We start from the raw sequence: 24,498 nt of genomic DNA, 5'->3' as shown, positions 1-24,498 counted from the left end.
AAGTCACGTGATTTCAGCCGTTGGCAGTTTGACACACGATCCAAATCATGATTCGACACACTGATTCATAATGCTCCGAAGCTTCCTGAAGCAGTGTTTTGAAATCGGCCATCAATATATAAGTCGTTATTTTGTTTTTTTGGTGCACCAAAAATATTCTTGTCGCTTTATAATATTAATATTGAACCACTGTACTCACATGAACTGATTTAAACAGTTTTTAGTACATTAATGGATCTTGAGAGAGGAAATTTCATTGCTGGCTATGCAGGCCTCACTGAGCCATCGGATTTCAACAAAAATATCTTAATTTGTGTTCCGAAGATGATTGAAGGTTTTACGGGTGTGGAACGGCATGAGGGGGAGTAATAAATGACATTATTTTCAGTTTTGGGTGAACTAACCCTTTAATTTCTTTAAAAAAAAAAAAATCGTAATAAACTCCGCTATTTCTATTAATTTCTATTAAATATTCAGAATTTGAGTAGTCTGGAAGGCTAATTTACATCTTGTGTCGCATCTTGCACTATTTCAGGCAGCAAGCCGAACCAATTTAAGAGAAACTCTTGAGATCTCATTTGTGATTTTCTTGCCTATATGCTTCTGCTTCACTTTAGACATTGGCGGCCCAGCAGACCCCATCGCTCCATCTATTATAATCCCACCGAAAAACACCAGTGTGATGGTGGGCACATTTGAAGTCACTCTGGAGTGTGTGGCCAATGCAAGGTGTGTGTGTGTGTGTGCACAAGCACACAAAATGACCTCTATCAAACTATTAAAACTCAATTCTGTTTATTTGTTTCCTTCAGGCCAATCCTATCTCTCATTCCCGGTTGTGTTTATCCGTATTTCTCTCTCGCTTTACCTCCAGGCCTCTCATTAAGCTCAGCATTACATGGCGGAAAAATGGAGTGCTGGTAAACCGAGGCCTCCGGGACTTTGGCCGCCGTCTGACCATCAGTGGTCCGTTGGTCAGTGACAGTGGATACTATGAATGTGAAGCCTCCCTCCGGAGCAGTAGCGCCCCCTCTGTCAGCGCTGGAGCATATCTGCACGTGCTGGGTAACCTCACATTCCTCCTTCCTGTCAAACGTTATGTCAGAGATGTGTTTAAAATGTGCCTTGTACAGAAAGTATTCATCCTCTTTGCATCATTTTCTTCCTTTTAATCTTCAAAAATGTCAACACAGAGGCATGCGAAAAAATTCATTCATTTTTCCAAGATGAAAGACTCATTTATGGAAGTATTCATCTCTTAGGGTAAATACTGGCCCTCTTGCAGCAATTACAGCCTTGAGTATGTCTCTTCGAGACATGCACATTTACTTTGTTTCGTTTCTGCTCATTTACCATGCATATATGCTCCAACTCTACCGAGTTTCTGTGGAGTGCAATTTTGTTGAGTGCAAGTCATACACTAGATTTCAACTGGATTCAAGTCAAAGTTCTTGTTGGGTCATTGCAAAATATTAGCCTTGTTTTTAAAATCCTTGCCTGTTGTGTAATTTTGGGTCATTGTCCTGATAGAAAATACATCTTTGAACAAAACCTACATATCTGGCGGACTGAAAGAAGTTCTGCTTCTACTGATCAATGCATGATGGTAAGGATAGTATCACCAAGGTGTTGGACCAAAGCCAGCGCTTTCCTTTCATGACTCACATAGCTCAATTTTAGGCACAAGATGTACCTTCAAAAAAGGGATTTCTCAATCGGATTTTAACAAAATCTTGGTGAATCTTGGCATTGATTTTCCTTAGAAATGTCTTCCTTCTAGGAAGGTAATTCTGTGTGTTTTTATTTATGTCTGTTCAGTTTCTGCCACTTAGATCGACAAACTGTAGCTCTTTTCTGGTTACTACTCTACAGTGATTTTCTGACAGATATTCAGGTCCAGTTGCTGAATTTGTTGAGATAGCTCAATCCTAGTGCTGTCTGGGTTGTGCTCTGTTCATTCCCATTTGTTATGATGGGCTTCACAGTGCTCCAAGGAAGATTCTAAGCTTTTCAGTTTTTTTTATAAACTTATCCAGGTGTTTTCCAAACAGTAACTTCAAGTTTTACAAATGGCTTTTGGGTCTTTTAAGTCACTGTTCTTTGTTGCACTTTTCCATAAGAGTATGAATAAGTAATACGTTAGTAGTTCAGTGGTGAACATTTTGTTTAATGTCCAAAGGGAACCTGGGTTAATTTTTTTTTTTTTTTTAAATAAATGAATAGATAAATAATGTACTATAAAATTCTAAAACTTTTTAGTGGTCCTGTCATTACAAATTAATCTTTTGTAAAATTCTGGACTGACGTTGCAAACCACTTGCTTCAAACCGGTTTGTTTCTGCAAGGATCATGTAAGCAGTGTTGCCAAGTCCGTGGTTTTCCCGTGGAATTGGGCTACTTTTACACTGTTGCCGCGGGTTGTTTTTCATGTCCACAGGCTGAAGCGACCCCAAATAACATGATATTTAGCCACTGGAATGCTAATTTCAATAGAGGAACCCCGCCAAAAACATGGATTTTACCCCCCGGAATGCGATTTTTACCGTCTTTGAGTAGCAATTGGGCGGGTTTTGTTGTTAAAACCTGGCAACTGCACGTAAGGGACATATTTTGAATTTAAAAAGGATAATTTAGATTTAGAAAATACTTTATCTACAATAATTGTGTAAATTGTTGTTGCTTTATGAGTGTTTTAGTTCAGTCTGGTCAAGTACTCTAACCCAACTGATCTCTGTGCAGAACATCCTCAGTTTGTGAAGGAGCCCGACAGACATATTACTGCTGAGATGGAGAAGGTGGTAGACATCCCATGCCAAGCTCGCGGTGAGTTTTTGCGCCTGTCGGTGTGTATGTATGTGTATGCATGAGTGTGTGTGGATGTGTTAGATAACACTCCTCTTCCTATGCCCCTGCAGGTGTTCCTCAGCCAGATATAGTGTGGTATAAGGATGCTGTACCCATAAGCCCCGTGAAGACACCTCGTTACAGAGTCCTAGTGGGCGGCAGTCTGCAGATAAATGGACTGCTCCCGGACGACACCGGAATGTTCCAGTGTTTCGCTCGCAACTTAGCGGGAGAGATCCAGACGAACACGTACCTTGCTGTCACCAGTACGTCAAAGCACCATCTGGGCCTGTCAATAACTCTGTCTTCATTTATTACACATCTCCACTACATTCATCTTCTTCCTTATCTGCTGTCAGATGTGTCATTTTATAAAGTCTGTGACTTATCAGCAGCTTTTACTTTAAGAAAGAAGGAAAGATTCGAAAGAGTGATTATTCCAAGATTAAGAGTGCAGGATCGTAAGAATAATGGATTTTTTTGTCTGCACTGGACAGGTCTTTATTATGTCCACCACTTATTTAATGCTTAATAGACAGCTTAAAAAAGACATATTTGATTTGGTCAAGTTAGGGAGCAATAGCTTTTATGTTTTTGCATTTAGATCCTCTGGAATATGTGTGTGTGTGTGTGTGTGTGTGTGTGTGTGCCTGTGTGTGTGTGGTTCTTGTATTCCCTGCATTATGGGGATCAAATGTCCACGCAAGTTTAGTAATACCAGTAAATTTTGACCTTGTGGGGACATGTTTTGGTCCCCATGAGGAAACAAGCTTATAAATAATACAGAATGATCTTTTTTGAAAATCTAGAAGTGCAGAAGGTTTTCTGTGATGGGTAGGTTTAGTGGTAGAGGTGTGTTAGTTTAGAAACAATTTAAACAATTTAAACAATTTGTACAGTATAAAAATCATAATGTCTATGGAAAGTCCCCATAAAACATGGAAACCCCCAAAAAATTCAGTTATTGGTGGTTTTAAATCTATTCAATTATATTTTTTGTAATGTGAAATTTAAAAAGCTAAATGTTTTCTGTTAGGATTGGGGGACAGAATGTACAGGTCTGCTCATACGTTTGCAGAATATGCAAGAAGGTTATAATATTAAGAAAATAAGAGGGATCATAAAAATATCATGTTATTTTTTATGTTTCACATAACAGATGTTTCACATAACATAGTCCACAAGATAAAATAATAACTGAATTGCACAATTGAAAAATTAAAAATTAACATGCCATGGAATATTAATATTGCGTGTTGTTGCTGGATGATTAACGACTGTTTTTATGTTTTGATAGCTGTTCATGAGTCTCTTGTTTGTCCTGAGCAGTTAAACTGAGCACTTACTCAAGATACTCTAGGTTCCTCACATTCTTTGATTTTCTAACATCTTCTACATATTTTAACCCTTTTCAACAGTAACTGTATGATTTTGAGATCCATCTTCTAACACCGAAGACAATTGAGGGACTCATAGACAATCTGATGCTCAAGATGGCAACATTAACTCTTAAAAAAAAGCTACACATTGGTCCATAGAGGACAAAAATGCCCATGTCAAAAAACTGTCATAAAATTTGAGCTTGGAAGACTTAAGTTTGGTCTCATTTTGACCCTTGGCAAAATCTTGATGAAGTAAAAAAAAAAAAAGGTTATAGAGGTTTATGTTTATGAAAATTATTTATGGACATTATTTTATATACAATATATATATTATGAAACATGTTGAACTCTAGAAAGCTAGAAAATCAAAACCATAAATCTAAATAGGTTGTGTTCCAAATTTGAGGTTGATATCTCAAAAAATGAGCTTTCAGTAAGATTTTGTTTGGGCACAATACCAAATTTTCTCCATTAGATGCCAGCAAAACTCCACTGGTACACACAGTGGTTGGATTTGTGAATTGCAGTAGAGTTTTTCTCTCTCAAACATTACAAGCACACACACGTACACACACACACAATGTTTTATTACACGCATGCAAACTACACTCTGACATCCATACCAACACACTCACACAATTATAGCTGCATAATTGATCTAATTGGCTCTATAATATGCATAAGCAGAAAACAAGAATAAAGTGAGTATTTGCTTCATAGGCCAAACCTGAGAAAATGGCACCATCTGATAAAAAATAGTAAATATGTACATTTTGAAGCCTTGCCAACAAAATGAAAACCTACTACCAACTTTTTAATGGGTTTCAATGGGGACATTTTTTTCCAAAAGGTCCTGAGGGGAACTATTTTCTGTACAAAATAGATTTTTTTTTTTTAAAGGAAATGGGAGTGAAATAGTAAAGTTCCAATAAAAATACACACCTGTGCCAAAATGTATGCAGTTGGCATTAACACAAGCAAAATGATCAAAAAAGAAAGAAAAAAAAAAAAAATGTCCATAAGGTCGCACAAGGGTTAAGAGCCGTGGGTTGTAAATTTTCTTGCCCTTTAAAAACCACTTGAGATATTTTCATGTCCAATTCAATCATCCATTTCAAAAAGTTTACACCCACTGGCTCTTAATGCATGTTGTGCAAAGGGTATGTAATCTTATTAGCAGAACTGCATATTGCTGGGGGGCGGGGAATGCACACATGTATCAGATTCAAAACCCATCTGTGTTTACAACCTAACCAAGAAAAATGCTACTGTGTATCAGTGGATGTTTATTGGAAACAGGGCATATTTGGTTGCTTTATTTTGTCATTTACTGGAACAGAGAGCCGGCCACAGGAACGCAGCCCAAAAGAAAGAATTGATGCTTAATGTAATGAACTTAATGAAAAGTTGTTTTTTGAGTGATTACACTTGTTAAATAGAGACAGTATATGTCCAGGATGAACGTAAAACTGAACTGGAGCACACATGGATAGATTGGATTGAATCGGTGCCAGAATATGATTCCAGATCATTCCGTACCAATTTAATTTTCTCTATAAGGATAATAAATCAAGAAGTCGCCTGCAATTAGGAGCCAGCCATCAGTCCTCACAAAGAAAATGGATTTTATAAACATAATAAATGTCTTCAGGAATATCTAAAAATACAGAAGTGTCTGTTAGATTTAGGGGAAGATGTGGAGTTAGAAAATATAATTAGCTCAGCAAGACAACATTAGAAGTCAATGGAAAGTCTCCAGTGTGTGTGTTTGGGTGAATATGTTCATATGTGTCTTACCAGCCTCCGTCTCTGCTGCAGGTATCGCCCCAAACATCACGGCCGGCCCCTCTGACAGCGCCGTGATTGATGGCATGTCTATCATTTTACACTGTGAGACCTCAGGGGCCCCGCGGCCCGCAATCACATGGCAGAAAGGTCAGTCTCCAATCAGTCATCTCTCTCAGAGAAAGATATCTCGTGGACTTATGGATTTTAATGTATCTTAGGGATGTCGGCTAAATCAAGTGTCCAATCAACAGTCTTCTGATGAGCTGGGGACCGTCTTGTCTGTTTGATCTTCATTTTCATTTCTCTCTCCCTCACCATCCCTCCATCTTTGCACAGCTGAACGGGTTCTGGCAAGCGGCTCTGTGCAGTTGCCACGTTTCACTTTGCTGGAGTCTGGCAGTCTTCTCATCAGCCCTTCTCACCTGTCTGATGCTGGATCCTACACCTGCATGGCCAGTAACTCCCGTGGGATTGATGAAGCCTCGGCCGATCTGGTGGTGTGGGGTGAGTAAATGGCTCGTCTCACTCTTTAATGGCTTGAAATGACAAAAATGTCATATGTTAACCATCAAGTAAATTACGAAGTAATAATATTTTTCGTACAATTTGAGCTAACCTTGATTTGTCATAGAACATTTGTCATATTATCTGATATTTTAAGAGACTTGTTGGCCTTGACTCAGTTTTTATGTTTTGCTGTGTTTTATTTTATTTTGTTTAGTTTTACTTTGCGTTTTGTTGTGCTTTGCTTTGTTTCATTTTGTGTTTTAAAATTGTTTTGTCTTGTTTTGTTGTGATGTGCATTGTTTTTTGTTTTGCTTTGCTTTGCTTTGTTTCATTTTGTGTTTTGTTTTGTTTCTGCACGTTGAATTCACCACATAATTTTGATGATCACACCACATCAACTGACTTTTTTTCAAAATTTTATAATCAATATAGGGTTGTATAAGTTTTGTTCATTAAAAAAAAAAAAAAAAAAAATATATATATATATATATATATATATATATATATATATATATATATATATATATATATATATATATATATATATTGCAAGTTAAAAAGGTTTTCTTTTCAAGAAGAGTCCTTGAGTCTTCTTTTTAGAACAGTTTAGAACAGAACCACCACTACATTTTTGACTATATGCCCCAAAATAATATCAAATTAAATTTTAATTGGAGAATTAAAAACATGCTCATCATAGAAGAGGTCTTTTCAAGTCATTGTATGGACTGTATGAATACCGTTTTAATGTATTGTTGAATAAATTAATAGAGCAAAAAATGTCACATCCTTGACCCATAGCGGCATGTTTCTCTCTTCACAGCTTTTCAAGAGTAGATGTGTCGTCTAACCATTGTAGAAAAGTGTGCTTAATCATACTGAAAGTACGTCTTGTGTACTTCTCATCTTAAAAGTATAGTATATTTTTAAAAGAAAAAAAAAAAAAAAACTTGCAGATAATGTAAAATTAATGAAATAAAAGATTAGAGAGATGAGAAAAATGCATTCATCACAATGTTTCTTTTAAAAAGTGCAATTTTTAATAATTATCAAATGAAAGTTTTTACTTTTAAATTTAAACCATTTTGTTTTAATGACCTTTTGCTTTAAAGAAGTACACTAATTTTGATATGTTGACTAACATACTAAAGCACATATAATGTACTTTGCACACTTTTTAATGCCACATTTTGTAATATTTGCATTGTTTTATTTTTGTAATATGGATTATTTTCTAATCTAATTTTTTGAGGAGCCACTGCCTCCTCAGTGGAAACGCCCCAAGTATATAAGGGACGGCTTTTATATGTCAAACATAAATTGGAGGGAAAAATCAATGTGATCGATTAAGGGTACTACACTGTAATTTGTGTGTTCAGCTCGAACGCGAATCACTAATCCACCCCAGGACCAGAGTGTGATCAAGGGCACCAAAGCAGCCATGACCTGCGGGGTGACCCATGACCCCAGCGTTACAGTCAGGTATGACCTCCACCCTCCTCTCCATGTCTAAATATCTACTGTCTCTCTCGCTCTCCCCCTGCCTTATCTCAGACTCCATCTTTGATCAACACTAGCTTGTTCCTTCACTTCCTGTCCTGTGTGTTTATTACATTCAGTCTCATAAGACTTGATTTAACTGTCACCTGCTGGGCTGTTGTTATTCATTTGATCAGGGAAAATGGATGAATATGTAAACAAAGCAATAACTTAGATGGAGACTTTAATTAAACACAAGACAGATGAGATTAAATGGGAAACGATGTGGTTGCAATTAAGAAGTGTTGGTGTGTATGTGTGCGTGCATATGTGTGAAGTCCACTGTGATATGTATGTGTGTGTGTTCATTAAGTAAATAGCTTTTCCATGTATTTTTGCTGTGAACAAGAATTAAACAGGCCTCCGTTGTTTATAGGCACATCTGGGAAAAAGGAGGAACGGCTATTGACGTGAAGTCGAGTCCCCGCTTGCGTCTTGACTCCAACGGCACCCTGCACATATCTCAGACCTGGTCGGGGGACATTGGGACCTACACCTGTAAGGTCACATCTGTGGGAGGCAACGATTCTCGCAGCGCTCACCTAAGAGTCAGGTACATGCCAAATACGCTGCCATCCAGCCAATTACCCACTCTTGGTGTCCTTCGCCTTAAAGATTTACATTCAGCTACCGGTTTTCACTGCCTCTTGGACATCATTTTGGATTGTATCTGTGAGCTTCTGTTTTTCTATTGGGATTTAAAGAACTGAGGAAATAGGTTGTTGGGACTGCACAATGAATAGTAAACATAACATCCAAACATTGCTCTCTTTCTTTCTCTCTCTCTCTTTTTTATCAATGTTTCATTGTTTCAAGTACAGAAGTGGATTGTGTTTTATCTGCATGATAAATAATGGTGCATTGGCAAAGCAGTTGAGGCAACATTTATGTAAACAACAGAGACAATGTTTATTATAAAAACTGTTTATCTCTCACACAACATCAGTTTGGTCTGCTTTATTGACATAACAAACAATTGTACATTTGTGTTGGCAAATCATTTGCAGATTAGCAAAGTAGTTTAAAAATAAGTTACATAAAGTGAAACTATTAAACGGTTATCGTGTATGCTACCATCAGAAGTTTGGGGTGAGTACATTTTTTTTTTAAAGAAATTATTACAATTATTCAGCAAGGAACACGGCAAGGAAAACATCTTACCAACCCCCAAAATTGTAATGGTAGTGTATATTATAAACTGAAAGGAAATGCTGAGTAAATTGTTATGTAAAATGTGTGAATTATTAATGATCATTTTTTGTTACTTTGCTCTTGCTGTTTCTCTGTCTGCAGGCAGTTGCCTCATGCTCCAGAGAACCTCATCGCCACCCTCAGCAGCTCTGAGAGAAGAACCATCAACCTGACCTGGGCCCAGGCCTTTGATGGGAACAGCCCGCTCATTCGTTACATCCTGGAGGTGTCAGAGAACAGTGAGTTTTCTAGCCTGCTGTATTTGTGTCATCACGTCTTCACTCATCGTTCAGCTCTAGAGTCCACTCTCAATGTTTTTGTTGGTGACAGACGCACCTTGGACTGTGCTCTTGGCCAACATCGATCCAGAAGCCGCCAGCGTGATCGTGGGGGGCCTCATCCCGGCACGTTCTTATCAGTTCCGCCTGTGTGCCGTCAACGATGTGGGGAAGGGCCAGTTCAGCAGAGAGACGGCACGGTGAGTGTGGGAGACATAAAAGCGAGAAACTTTAGATCACCTTTTCTGTTATCATAGTTAAGCCTGAAGCTTAGAATATCATACTGTGAGATTTAATGTTAACAAAATGATTGGTTTCATAAGGGCCTAAACATATTTAAAGAACAAGGTGTTATTATAGCCGATTTTTGACTATGGCATGAAGTTTGGTCTTCATTACAGCTTATTCGGGTCAAGAACTGCCAACTTTGATAGAAAGAGACGATCTGACTGACATGAAAAGTGACCAGTCAAAGCTCAGTTTTATATTACATGTCATGTAGGAGCAAGTTTTTTTTAATGAAATATACAATAATAGGCTGATTTGTATTTAAATAATGGCGCGTTAATTTGTAATACCATGTCATTATAATCAGTGATGCTGTCTACACTAGTTTCGATGCGGCACAACATAACGTGACAAATTGCCAATGGTAAACTAGCGGCCAGTTATATTTCTGACATACTTCAAGCACTCGTGGTACTTCTGATACCACATAAGATCAAATGGATTTGCAATGGTCAATTTGTCATGTTTGGTGTGGACAGATTTTAGCTGTTGTAACATGACACAGCAACAGTTGCTTCCGGTGTAGACACGGTATAAGAATACTTCAGTTTTGTCATGAACGCTAAAACCATGTCTACACCAGGCCATGACCCGACTAAAGCAAATGGAACCCATTATAATCAGTGATGCTGTCTACACTAGATCTGGCACGGCACAACGCGTCACGACAAATTCCCGATGATAAACTAAAGCCTTGTTCTATTTCTGACATACTTCAAGCACTCGCAGTACTTCTGATATGAAGATCAAATGGATTTGCAATGGTCAATTTGTCATGTCTGGTGTGGACATATTTTTTGCTGATGCAAAGCGACATGAGTATAGACACGGTATAAGTATACTTCAGTTTTGTCGCGAACGCTAAAACAGTGTCTACACCAGGCCATGACCCGACTAAAGCAAATAGAACCCATTATAATCAGTGATGCTGTCTACACTAGATCTGGCATGGCACAACGCGACACGACAAATTCCTGATGGTAAACTAATGCCCCATTCTATTTCTGATATGAAGATCAGATGGATTTGGAATGGTTAATTTGTCATGTCCATTGTGGACAGCCTTTAGCTGTTGCGACATGACAACAGTCACTTCAGGTGTAGACATGTTATAAATATACTTCAGTTTTGTTGCGAACGGTAACACTGTGTCTACACCAGACGCAAACAGCTTAGCGCAACAAAAGCAAAAAGAAACCATTATAATCAGTGATGCTATCTACACTGGATGCGGTGCGGCATGACTTGACACGGCAAATTCCTGACAGTGAACTGATGCCTCATTCTATTTCTGACATATTTCAAGCACTCGTGCTACTTCTGGCACGTAGAACAAATTAATTTGCAATGCTAGCTTTGTTGCATCCAGTGTAGACAGCCTCAAGCTGTTACAGCCTCAAGCTATTGCAACCTAAACTATTGCATCTGGTGTAGACATAATAATTATAATAATAATAATTCATTATTGGTGGAGAGGAGACCGAGTGATCAAGCAAATCAGTATAGGGATGATTAGGAGGCCATGATGATGGACAGAGGCCAATGGGCAAATTTGGCCAGGGTTAAACCGCTACTCTTATATGGTATAAGTGTATGCTTACTGCCAAATACATAGCCTTTCAAAGTATACTCCATTTTATAGCTTGCGTGAACAACAAGTTTTGTCTTTGTCCAGTGTCTGAACTTTTTCTCTCCAGAAGTTATGCACAATTAAATGCCCCTGTACTTGTTTAATCTATACTTGCATGTACCTTGTAACGCTCATCAACATGACCGTCTATTGTTGTTGTGTCTCCAGCAGTTTTATTTTGTTGTTGTTCAGACACAAGTGTCACCACCTTGTGGACATGGGTTAGGTTATGCACAGGTTTGGTGATAGGTTTAAGGGTGGGTTAAGTTGTAAGGGAAGGGTCAACAGTGTAATTAATGATGTAATTACATGCAGGTATTATTTTTTTTAAATATAAATACAGTGCTAATACAGGTAGGTACATAATAAGTGCATTGAATCAGATTATCATTGTAAAAGTTAGTACATACCTGTAGTAGTTTAATGCACTTAATATAAAGTGGGACCAATAGATTTGCTGCCCCTTACCTTTGGGAAATACAGTGCTGTTCCTCATTTCTCAGACAAACTGCTAAGAAAACTGTTGTTCCCTTACTTCCAGAAGTGAATTATACAGCCAATCACATTGAAGCTAGTGATTTTTCAGTACAACGCTTTCCATCCTACGGTCAGAGAACAGGGTTTCCTGTGGTGTCCTGAGGACTAGCACAGACATGTCCATAGGAATTGCACTTAAATGTTGAAGAATAGCCACAAAAGCCTGGCAAAAGCTGTTAGACTTTCTTCTCCCAGACCTACGGCCCTAGTGAGGAGGGAGGTAGTGCATTATTCAGCTGAATCACAGTCTGCAGCCCGCAGTGCTGTGAGGAATGGAACCATGCACTGAGAGTTTTTTAGCAGCTTTTGTACAGCCGCTCTCAACTCCGTCTCTTACAGAATTACAAAGAGCGCCAAATGACTCGCGCCTTCAAACGTGCTCCGATCCCACAGGAACGCCTGTGACGTCTGAGATGCATGCGCATGTAACACCCTGACTCAAAGATGCCCCAAAAAATGAGAAAATGCTAAACAACATTTCTGCATGCATATGATGTTTGCGCATTGATATTCGTATGTGGTTGTGTCTTAAGGGATCCTGCTATGAAGGAAGCAGTCGTTCACAGGTATTTGATTGTTGTAATCTGATAGAACAGTTACATTTGGAGTTTCTTCGGATCAGCTGGAGAGTGAAGCGTTTATGCTGCATTACAGCGGGAGGGAAACTGATTGAAAATGGAAAAGTCAAGCTCAAATCAATGTTTGAGGATGAGATCTGAAAGCATGTGGGAAGTAAACATTCTTTGCCCGTCTGCAACTTCCTGCGCATGCACAGCTGTGGTAAATCAATAATCTGCCGCCCAGGATACCAAAGTCCTCAACAGACTTAAAAGAAACAGACTGGGAAAATATTAGAAAAAAAAACATGTAGCTGATGCAATACCCTGTCAAGAGCTAACATCCCTGAGGGCGAAAATGAATAACACACTAATATGAGAAAGCCATATTGTTCTCGAACACACTTAACAGTGGTCGAAGTGGTGATCTTCGTGGAGGTTTCATAATTTGACATCTAATTTATCATTTAGCATATGCAAAACAGGTGCTCAAGGTTTAGCTGCTTAGCATTGCTGGTAGATGATGTAACCAAACACTCTGCAGGTGTTTTTCCCCATTGACAGCCTTTAAAAAATTAGCATTTTATCTGGATTAATGTCTGCTAACTGTTTGCTAACTTTAATGGGACTGTATGTGTTTTTGTGGTGCCATCAGCCAATCAGCATCATCATGGTGCTGTTTTCCTTCTACATTTCAAAAGTTTGTGGTCAAGATTTTTTTAAGAAGTTTTTGAAAGAAGTCTCTTATGCTCACTAAGGCTGCATTAATTTGATCAAAATACAGTAAAACAGTCATATTGTGAAATATTTAAAATAACTGTTTTCTGTTGAAATATAATGTAATTTATTCCAAAACTAATGTGTGTATATATATCTTCAGCCATGATTTATTTATTCACTAGCCTTGAGTACCTTATTTTTTTTATAAAACAGTTACCAAACAGTACAAATATTAAAGCCAAAAATATGTATCAATGCAACTTTCATGAAGTTTCACCAAAAGCCTTCCTTCCGCCCGAAAAAGTAGTCCCTGCCCTTGAGCAGCAACAGAAGTTACATTATTACACCATTAGATGGCAGCAAAGACTGTCTTTATGAGTGTGTCAGTCAGTAGCGAAGACTTTTACATTGAAAAGACTGAATTGTTGTGAACACAGAACAAGATGCAACTAACAAATGCTTTGACTAACGCTGTCAGTCACGGGAAAACCCCTTAACTGTTAAAAGGACAGGATAATACATCTGACTTTTAAACACATTTTTTTTATTATGAACATAGTACTGACCTGAAAGAAAATGCTAAATCTGAATGCAGGTAATAAACTCGCTTTTTCTCACATTACTCTTCTATACAATACAGTAAGCCTCAATGAACAATATCAATTGAGAACATACAGTTTTTGTTGCTAAGAGTGGTTGCTAAGGGTGTTGTGTAGTGATACACAGAACTGTTGGGTGTGAATAAAACACCAATTAGAAGTCCACATTTACGTATTTACGCTCCACAAGATGTGTTATTATACAATCTGGATGCTCAAAATTGAATGGAAAGATGTTTTAAACAGCTTATTTTACAATTAAGTTAATTGCCACTCTAAACTAACGTGTTTTGCGCTGTAATGCACATACATACAGTAGGGGAGAGTGGGATAAGATGAGCCAGTGGGTAAGTTGACCCACCTCCTATATCTTGGCAACAGTACACTTTTATTGTCATGTGACCATATATTTTGGAACCACCCGTCATTTCTGCCAGACTGTGAAAAGGAGGAGTGGAAGTCGCTTATTTACTTTACTTGTCCAGGTCTAAAAATATTTATGATGCATATTGGTGATTTAGCAATGTATAAACCATGCAAGTAATTTAGCTAAATATTAGCCTGAATTCATAGACTCGTACATCATGCGCAGATAAAATTAGCTAATGAAATCAACTTTCATCACAAAAAATGGCGATTTTACAAAATCTGAAGTCATTTAACCCCTAATTTATATATGTGTCAATGACAGATCAAAGTAACTATCTCTAAATTTAGGTTAAACCGAATGACTTTTTTGGTGACAAATTCTGTCCATCATGTAAAAAAATGACAAATGCAGTGTTAACTGATTATAAAACCACATAATCTCATTGTTAACACTTAATAAATCTTCAAAATGAATTATATCTCCATCTATTATTGTTTTACACTTTTAAAAACCTTATTCGTCAATGACCCATGAGTCATAAATGTATATATCACGAAAACCTTTGCTCAGATTCATTCACTGATTTGTTCAAATTACATATTTACTCCAGTAGTTGGTAATAAAGAAGCATGTTATGGGTGATTTATTGAATTGATCTGAACTGAACTCCCTTGAAACAAAGATGACAGATATACAAATCATGTATTATCAGAGCAAGCAGCTGGCAGTGAGATGAATGGGAATGCTAACAGGTATTATTATAAACCTCCCTGACAAACGCACTGCAAACTTACGCACTGATGCAAAAACGTACCATCCGTTCATTCCCCCAGATTCTGAGCTCATCTCACACCAGATCTATTCTCCCATCTAACAACTTCCACTCGTTTTGCAACTTGCACGCACGCAGATCAGAAGACATTCTCTCTTAGCGCTTTCAGACGGGAGAACCCGCAGAGGTGGGGGTGACATAACAGCCCCGCGCCGCTCAAGGATCCGCGCCTATTTCTTTGATCCTAAAACACTGAGCTTTATCTCAGCCACAGAACTGCGGCTCTCACGCAGGAGATATCAAGATGTCAAGTTAAATAGATTTAAGAGGAGTCTTGCAGGATTTTTTTTACTCTGTGGCATTAGCCAATTTTGGCTGTGGCGTCTTTGATCATCTCACGCCGAGAGAAAGCACGTATCTCCAGGGCCCCTGCTCGAAATGCAGTCAGCGCTCAGATGGCTTCCGAGATGGAAAATCAAAGTTCTTAATTGTTATTCGTCGGGAACTGGTGCATTACAATGATACACGGATACAGTAAGCACATATGTGGTCAGTGTCACAAATGTGTTTATATTTAGGCTAGGAATGGTATAGATCAGGTTCAGATTCTTCAAAATCAGCTTGGCTTAAAATATTGATAATACAAAAGTAAACTCACATTTTCAATGTGGTCTCAGACAGATAGACCTTGTCGTATGTAATATTAATCTTCCAGTGATTCCTTTCTCTCCATCTTTCTTTTAAATTATACATTTTGGATTTTTGCCTCTGTATTAGATGGTACACTAAAACAGGGAAATGATTAGGTAGAGAGAAAGTGAACTGAATCAAACCTGTCCCATTTCAGTTTCTCTTTTAATCTTTTTTGCTCTTTCTCCCAATTCCCTGTTTTTAGAGTACCATTACCCGAGGAGCCCCCCAGCGCCCCTCCTCAGACAGTGATAGCCAGTGGCCGAACCAACCAGTCCATCATGATCCAATGGCAGCCGCCCCCTGAGAGCCACCAGAACGGGCCGCTTCAAGGCTACATCATCAGGTGATTTCTGGGACTGTTCTTTATACAATCAAGCTGCACTCAGCGGCACTTAATCTTCTAGAGAAGACCGGGTCTTGTCTGGTTCACGTCCCATTGGAACCCCACTCAGTGAGAACTCTGAGTCTCAAAAGTCATGGGACAGATGCTTTTTCCATGTCTCATAGTATTCCCACCATGCCGCACAGGTACTGTCTGTCTGGATTACCGGTGGACTGTCAGATGAAGAACATCACCAACCCAGACCAAACAAATCTTCTGCTGGAGGACCTCATCATTTGGACCAACTACGAGATTGAGGTTGCTGCTTATAACGGGGCAGGCCAGGGTGTCTACAGCCCCAAAGTCACAGAATGGACCCTACAAGGCGGTGAGGACCTTGAGAGTATTTTAGTATTTAGTATTCTAATTTAGTATTAGATTTTTTTTAAGGTTTAATGTTTGTCATAAATGAAAGAAAATTATTTATTGATCATTCCTTCTTATAGTAACAGGGTTGAATAGTTAACCTTAACAAATGCCATTAGTACATTTTGTGTAAAAAAGAAGAGAATGTAATGAGATATTTGTAATGAGATTTTTTCTTCCTGTCCTGCTAAAGAAAAGGGTGCAAATGATGACACTTCCTGTGTGTCATAAGTGTAAGGAATATTATTTATTTATTTATTTATTTATTTATTTATTTATTTATTTTTGTAATGGGGAAAGAATCATGTGGGTCAGAGTTAAATATATGTGTTTATTGTTAAAATTAGTTAATAATTAAATATCAATATGATTTCAACAGATGTAATATTTAACTTAGTTAAATATATATATATATATATATAAATAAATAAATAAATAAATAAATAAATATATATATATATATATATATATATATATATATATATATATATATATATATATATGCAGTATAATGCAGTTATAGGTTTTGGTCCTAAATGTGTTTTGGTCATAAAAAATAGTTAATTAAATATTTATATGATTTTAACGGGTGTAATATTTCATTTAATATTAGATACATTAATATCATTTAATATTTTTGATCAGTTTTTCTTACGGTAACTTGGGTAACAGGGTTGAATAGTTAAGCCATCACCATTACAGTTTATGTTAAAATTGATCAAATGAATAAAAGGATTTATCGCTGAGAAAATGGTTTAGTTGATGTCACTTCTTGTTTGTCTCAATTTTAAGGAATATTGAATTGTTTGTAATGGGGAAAAATCATGCATTTACAGGGTTTCACACAACATGGCGGTTCTCAGCTAAATATATATGTTTTTGGTCATGAAATCATATTCGTATAATAATTATGTCAAAATTATGACACTGCTGTGTAATTGTGATGGTTGGATACAGACCTGTGAGGTGTGACATATCATGATCAAAACCACCAATTTAAAATAGCTGCTTTTCATGCTAGATCAATTTTTATGAGAGATAACAGTTTATATGCCATGTCTAATATTTCTCACAAAACGAAAAGGAAGGAATTATTGCCAGTGTCTCTTTTTTCAGTCAATCTTTGATTTCCCTCACATTCTCATCTCTCAAATCTTTTCTTTTCAAGTGCCCACGGTCCCACCTGGGAATGTCCAGGCGGAGGCTGTCAACTCCACCACAGTCCGTTTCACATGGAGCGCCCCGAGTCCACAGTTCATCAATGGCATCAACCAGGGATACAAGGTGAGCATCCATCCACTGCCCTCTAGTGGTCAAACACAGGACTGCAGGGCTCTTTTTATTATAATGGTTTCATTACTTCCAATATATGTCATGCTGAGACAGCAGCAGGATTCACATTGGCTTGTGCTAAGCGATAGTGGTCACATCTGTCCGTTTTTTTTTTCGTTTTTTTTTCAGCTGTTGGCATGGGAACCAGGCCACGAGGAAGATGTTACCTTGGTTACTGTGAGACCTAATTTTCAAGACAGCGTTCATGTAGGTTACATTACCGGACTGAAAAAGTTCACCGAGTACTTCACCTGCGTGCTGTGCTTCACTACGCCAGGAGATGGTCCTCGCAGCACTCCGCAGCGCATACGCACCCACGAAGACAGTGAGTGGCCTTTATATGTATTCATCTCTACCCATAACGATGCTCTCTTCAGGCCTGCAAGTGTCTGTTTGAAAAGACTTAATGTGGGTGTCTGTATGCGCAGCCCCTGGACCTGTAGGTCACCTGAGCTTCACAGAAATCCTGGACACATCTCTCAAAGTGAGCTGGAAAGATCCGCCTGAGAAGAACGGCATCCTCACAGGTACCCCTACCACCTTCCAAAATGGCAGTTTCTGTTTGTTCTTCTGGAGTGACTGTATGCTCAACCGCTTCCTGTCTTGTGCCTACAGGGTATCGCATTTCCTGGGAGGAATTCAACAGGACAAACACGCGAGTCACGCATTACCTGCCTAACATGACGCAGGAGTACCGGGTCACCGGTTTGACTGCACTCACTACCTACACCATTCAGGTGGCCGGTATGACCTCCAAAGGTCAAGGTCAGCTGTCATCCTCCACCATTTCCTCTGGTGTGCCACCAGGTCAGTTTCTACTCATTCAAAATCATGTTTTCTTTCACTCCAAGACTGTGTTGGTATGTCATGTCATGTAAATTAGAATTTTATTGTCCTTATATAATTTAAAATAATAATAGTAACAATAATAACAAAAATAAATGTACAAAATGTAAACATTTTACAGTTAGAAAAATAATAAATATAAAGTTGCACTACTGTTCAAAAGTTGTTTTTTGAGAAATATTTGACAATAAAGATATTTGTAGTTACAAAATATTTCTATTAAAATTAATACTGTTCTTTTGAACTTTTTATTCATTAAAGTATCCTGATATGTATCATAGTTCCACAAAAATATTAAGCAGCACAACTGTTTTTAACAGACAATAATCAGAATTTTTTCTTAATCATCAAATCAGTATGGAAGCTGGTGATATAAAGTCAGAATTAGGAGTTACTAAGTCAGAATTCTGAGATATAAAGTCAGAATTGCGAGTTATAAAGTCAGAATTACCAGATATAAAGTCAGAATTGGGAGTTATAAAGTCAGAATTACGACATATAAAGTCAGAATTGTGAGTTATAAAGTCAGAATTACGAGATATAAAGTCAGAATTGGGAGTTATAAAGTCAGAATTACGACATATAAAGTCAGAATTGTGAGTTATAAAGTCAGAATTACCAGATATAAAGTCAGAATTGGGAGTTATAAAGTCAGAATTACGACATATAAAGTCAGAATTGCGAGTTATAAAGTCAGAATTACGAGATATAAAGTCAGAATTGCGAGTTATAAAGTCAGAATTGCGAGTTATAAAGTCAGAATTACGAGATATAAAGTCAGAATTACGAGACATAAAGTCAGAATTACGAGATATAAAGTCAGAATTGTGAGTTATAAAGTCAGAATTACGAGATATAAAGTCAGAATTGTGAGTTATAAAGTCAGAATTACGAGATATAAAGTCAGAATTGCGAGTTATAAAGTCAGAATTGCGAGTTATAAAGTCAGAATTACGAGATATAAAGTCAGAATTACGAGACATAAAGTCAGAATTACGAGATATAAAGTCAGAATTGCGAGTTATAAAGTCAGAATTACGAGATATAAAGTCAGATTTTTGAGTTATAAAGTCAGAATTACGAGATATAAAGTCAGAATTACGAGATATAAAGTCAGAATTACGAGACATAAAGTCAGAATTACGAGATATAAAGTCAGAATTGCGAGTTATAAAGTCAGAATTACGAGATATAAAGTCAGATTTTTGAGTTATAAAGTCAGAATTACGAGATATAAAGTCAGAATTACGAGATATAAAGTCAGATTTTTGAGTTATAAAGTAAGAATTGTGAGTTATAAAGTCAGAATTACGAGATATAAAGTCAGAATTGCGAGTTATATAGTCAGAATTACGAGATATAAAGTCAGAATTGCAAGATATAAACTCAAGATATAAATATAAAAATATTTCATGATATTACCATTTTTACTGTTTTTTAATCAAATAAATGCTGCCTTAGTAAACATAAGAGACATAAGAGAAACACGAAGAAAATCTTTATGACCTTTTGAATGGTAGTGTATACATTTAAATTCACCATCATGTGTTCTTAAGATTTAATTTTTCTGTGTGAGTGTGTTTGTTGGGCCAGTATAGAAATATGAGCAACTGGGCAAGCAGAAAAAAATCCTTACTGTTGAGCCCTGATGTCAATGTAAGAGCTTAAAAGACAACCGGGTTGCACATTCCTTAGTATGTTAACTTTAAACTGTGTGGCCTTATTAACCTTACTCTTGTTATCAGAGTTAATGAAGGCACGCTGAATATGATGGCATTGTGTATTAATATTCATAATCTTCAGCCACCCCTTAGACACAAGCAGGGACTAAATACAGTGAGACAAGACACCGTGAAAAGATGCTTTGAAGTTGTCCTCCATCGATGCTCATAATGAAGCATCGGTATGCTGGATGGATCACACTGTTTTAAAATCAAACCTATCTTGTCTCACTTTTGTTCCCCATGATGCTAATTTGCAAGTTTCTGCTTCTACATGCAAAAATTAACTGATGGCAGACAGAAATGTGTCATGCAAATAAGAACAATGTGCACCTCTCTTTGATTCTGAATGCATAACGCAAGGTAGATAAGAGAGGAGGAATGTAAAAGTCTTTTGTATATTGTTCAGTATGGTTTGGCTTGCTTCATTTTTTAATTCAGCAGGAGGTATTGTGAGTGAATGGCAATAATATTGTTCCAAGGTCTTTTATTTTTTCCCACTGAGCCATTTCTACCATTCATCTTGCATTTTTCCTTGCTCCCGTTCCCATAGAGATGCCTGGACCTCCTACCAACATCGCCATCTCTAACATCAGCCCTCGTTCGGTTACCCTGCAGTTCAAACCGGGCTATGATGGCAAAACATCCATCTCACGCTGGCTGGTAGAGGCTCAGGTAGTACAGAACAAATTCTCCAGAAGCTGTCACCTTTTTTATTAGCCGTCATTGATCTCTCTCTCCTCTTTGTTGCATGTTCAGATCGGTGTTATTGGAGAAAATGAGGAGTGGGTCATGGTCCATCAGCTGGCCAATGAGCCTGATGCACGATCCCTTGAGGTCCAGGGCCTGAACCCCTACACGTACTACAGGTCCATCCACTGTGTCATTGAATTTTGGAATATATTTATATTCAGTGCCTGTAAGCTATGTTATAACTTGCCATTTGATTGTAGGTTTCGAATGAGGCAGGTGAATATAGTAGGCACAAGCCCACCCAGCCAACCATCCAGGAAGATCCAGACCCTACAGGCTCCTCCTGACATCGCCCCAGCCAACATCACTCTCCGCACTGCCAGTGAGACCAGCCTGTGGCTCAGATGGGTGGTACGTATGCGATCAATATGCTTAAGAGGGAAAAGATTGTGTGTTTGTTTTATTTTATGTAGTCTGTAGATTGCATTTTCACCCATAGGAAAATTGTATTGCTCAGTGTTTGCTTGTTCATATAGCTTGGGAGACTTAATATTGGTCCCAGTCTCATGTTTTATTTACAGTAAGTAGCAACTTATGTCAATGTTTCTTATTGCTTCTTATTCCCAATTCCTTAAGAGAAATTTAAGTAAACACATATGAGACTATGTTATTAATTTGGAAAGTTCTGATGATTAGATCTTGGAAGAAATGAATGAGTACTCTTATAGTATCTCAGCTTTAAGTTGGCAGCTTTGAGAATGTTTTCAGACATTGGGTCTCAATCACAAACTATGTATATGCACACATTTGTGCATGAGATCTGCGTGTGAATGTTTTCAAAAACAAATCATGATTCATCAGTAACTTTTGTTTCCTTGCTTTATCAAATCATGGACATGTGGTATTAAAATGTTAGTTCAACCAAAAATGAAAATTCTGTCATTTATTACTTACCCTCATGTCGTTCCACACCCGTAAGACCTTCGTTCATCTTCGGAACACAAATTAAGATATTTTAGTTGAAATCCGATGGCTCCGTGAGACCTTCATAAGGAGCAATGACATTTCCTCTCTCAAGATCCATAAAGATTCTAAAAACATATTTAAATCAGTTCATGTGAGTACAGTGGTACAATATTAATATTATAAAGCGACAAGAATAATTTTGGAGTGCCAAAAAAAACAAAATAACAACTTATTTAGTGATGGCCGATTTCAAAACACTGCTTCAGGAAGCATCGGAGCATAATGAATCAGTGTGTCGAATCTGATTTCAGCCGTTGGCAGTTTGACACGCGATCTGAATCATGATTCGATACACTGATTCATTATGCTCCGAAGCTTCATGAAGCAGTGTTTTGAAATCGGCCATCACTAAATAAGTCGTTATTTTGTTTTTTTGATGCACCAAAAATATTCTTGTCGCTTTATAATATTAATATTGAACCACTGTACTCATATGAACCGATTTATATATGTTTTTAGTACATTGACGGATCTTGAGAGAAGACATGTCATTGCTGGCTATATATATAAATATTTGTTTGCATGTCATGTGTGGGGCTCCATACCTTATAAACATGTTAAGATTACATTTTATACATTATTCTCAAGTATCTTGCTGCATGTGCATCATATACAGTATTTGCTGAGAGTCACAAAAGGCTGTAAATGAAAGGTGTAGAAAGCCCTTATATGGTGATGGTTTGGGCGTGTTTTATGCAAATTTCTAACCTCAGGCATGTTATCACTCATTTAGAATACTCCAAATTCATTAACATTAGAATGAGGTTAAAATTAAATGAATGTTTGTATGTGTGTTTTGAAAATACACAGATAATCACGCAATTATTAGTGAATGAGACCCATTGTCACTTCTGAAGAGGAATATGTGAGATTCTTGTGAGGTTCTTCTTAAGCAGAAGTCTCCATTTGCCTCTTATTGTTTTGGGAGAAACAGTTGGGGTATTGGAGAGATTTCATTTATGATTTTATTTTCCTAACGGTGATAAGACCTGGTTGAGTGGTGATAAATAAGACGCAAAGATTTCTAATCTAAGTTAAAGTGTGTCTGTATTATAGCCGCTGCCAGAGTGGGAATACAATGGCAATCCAGAGTTGGTGGGCTACAGGGTGCAGTACTCACGCCTGGGTTCAAAGGTTGGGGTCCTGTCCCACATCATTCCTGACAGGCAAGAGAGAGAGTTTACCATTGAGGACCTGGAGGAGTGGACAGAATACGACGTCAAAGTGCAGGCGTTTAATGGCATCGGGCCAGGACCGTGGAGCCAGCCGGTTCACGGGAGAACCAGAGAGTCAGGTGAGAAATCTGCTGTGCTTCTTTCCTCCGTCTCTTGTACTTTTCCTCTCTTGTACCTTCCCAGATGCTTTTACAACAATGCTGACCTTTGAATTAATTATGATGGCTGCCCACAGGAACACTTTATTGCATTAAGACTCCTTTATTGCCCAAGAGTCTTAATGGAGTTTGCATTTATGATTCAATTAACTTTGTATCTCCTAAACTTTCTTGTGAGAAATAAAAATAGATGAGACCATTTTTGGCATACAGTGAGAGAATATGCATATAAAATAACTGTGTATAACATAACTCAGATAATTAATGAGACATATTTGTGTTCAACTTTTGATTCCAGACTTTAGTTTCCTAGCAAATCAAAGTTTGTAAGATTGTTGAGATCTCATCCAAAACTTCAGAGGATGTGAGATTCCCTGGGGTCTTTTTCTTCACTTGCTCTCCATTTCTTAGACCATTAAAAAGTTATTTGTTTCATGCAAGTATTGAAAAAAAAAAAAAAATGAATTTATTTTCTCATCAGTCAAACTGTCTGTCATTCACAGTTTTATTAACAGCTGGCAGCACAGTCGGCAACAAGTTTTTACCATCATGTACAGAATTGTAACCAGACTTCATTGGCATATGTTTTATCTTGTAAACATGTGACAGGTATAATGAATGACAAAATTCATGCTGTTTGAAACTCTGATCGCTCTTACAGTTATTAATTGCAGGTTTTCTTGTTTTCTCCATTTGTTAGTCCCCTCCAGTGGCCCTGCAAATGTTTCAGCTTTTGCTACCACCTCCAGCAGCATCCTGGTCCGCTGGGGTGACGTGCCAGAAACTGACCGCAATGGACTAATTCTGGGCTATAAGGTACATTGAAACTGACTTCAAACTAGATTTACTGACCTTGAGTTCATTGTAGTTTTGAAGAGATACATCTATTCCTTCTCATATCAGGTGGTGTACAAGGAGAAGGATGCAGAGTCGGCTCTGCACTTCTGGATGGTGGAGGGAAATACAACTTACAGTGTCCAGCTCACTGGTCTTGGGAAGTATGTGCTTTATGAGATCCAGGTTCTAGCCTTTACCCGTATAGGAGATGGCATGCCGAGTTCTCCACCCATCTTTGAGCGCACACTTGATGATGGTAAGAGTCTA

The 24,498-nt window shown here is 37.7% G+C and overlaps 1 protein-coding gene across 1 annotated transcript in view; it reads left to right on the top strand.

Moving 5' to 3' along the window:
- The window catches only part of sdk2a (sidekick cell adhesion molecule 2a), a 57,690-nt gene that overhangs the window by 8,690 nt on the left and 24,502 nt on the right, over window positions 1-24,498 (top strand). The window contains exons 6-27 of the mRNA XM_067372292.1: window positions 618-729; window positions 875-1,065; window positions 2,740-2,823; window positions 2,916-3,110; window positions 6,045-6,161; window positions 6,351-6,518; window positions 7,901-8,003; window positions 8,437-8,613; window positions 9,354-9,490; window positions 9,582-9,729; window positions 15,898-16,038; window positions 16,224-16,405; window positions 17,612-17,727; window positions 17,905-18,100; window positions 18,204-18,302; window positions 18,391-18,582; window positions 20,896-21,017; window positions 21,102-21,211; window positions 21,296-21,446; window positions 23,118-23,355; window positions 24,095-24,210; window positions 24,298-24,487. Coding sequence (XP_067228393.1) covers window positions 618-729; window positions 875-1,065; window positions 2,740-2,823; window positions 2,916-3,110; window positions 6,045-6,161; window positions 6,351-6,518; window positions 7,901-8,003; window positions 8,437-8,613; window positions 9,354-9,490; window positions 9,582-9,729; window positions 15,898-16,038; window positions 16,224-16,405; window positions 17,612-17,727; window positions 17,905-18,100; window positions 18,204-18,302; window positions 18,391-18,582; window positions 20,896-21,017; window positions 21,102-21,211; window positions 21,296-21,446; window positions 23,118-23,355; window positions 24,095-24,210; window positions 24,298-24,487 — 3,285 coding nt within the window. The remainder of the gene's footprint in view (window positions 1-617; window positions 730-874; window positions 1,066-2,739; window positions 2,824-2,915; window positions 3,111-6,044; window positions 6,162-6,350; window positions 6,519-7,900; window positions 8,004-8,436; window positions 8,614-9,353; window positions 9,491-9,581; window positions 9,730-15,897; window positions 16,039-16,223; window positions 16,406-17,611; window positions 17,728-17,904; window positions 18,101-18,203; window positions 18,303-18,390; window positions 18,583-20,895; window positions 21,018-21,101; window positions 21,212-21,295; window positions 21,447-23,117; window positions 23,356-24,094; window positions 24,211-24,297; window positions 24,488-24,498) is intronic.

Source organism: Chanodichthys erythropterus, chromosome 3 (assembly GCF_024489055.1).
Source record: "Chanodichthys erythropterus isolate Z2021 chromosome 3, ASM2448905v1, whole genome shotgun sequence".
NCBI lineage: Eukaryota > Metazoa > Chordata > Actinopteri > Cypriniformes > Xenocyprididae > Chanodichthys > Chanodichthys erythropterus.
Note: the sequence above shows the minus strand (reverse complement) of the source record. Positions and strands in the feature narration are given on the sequence as shown.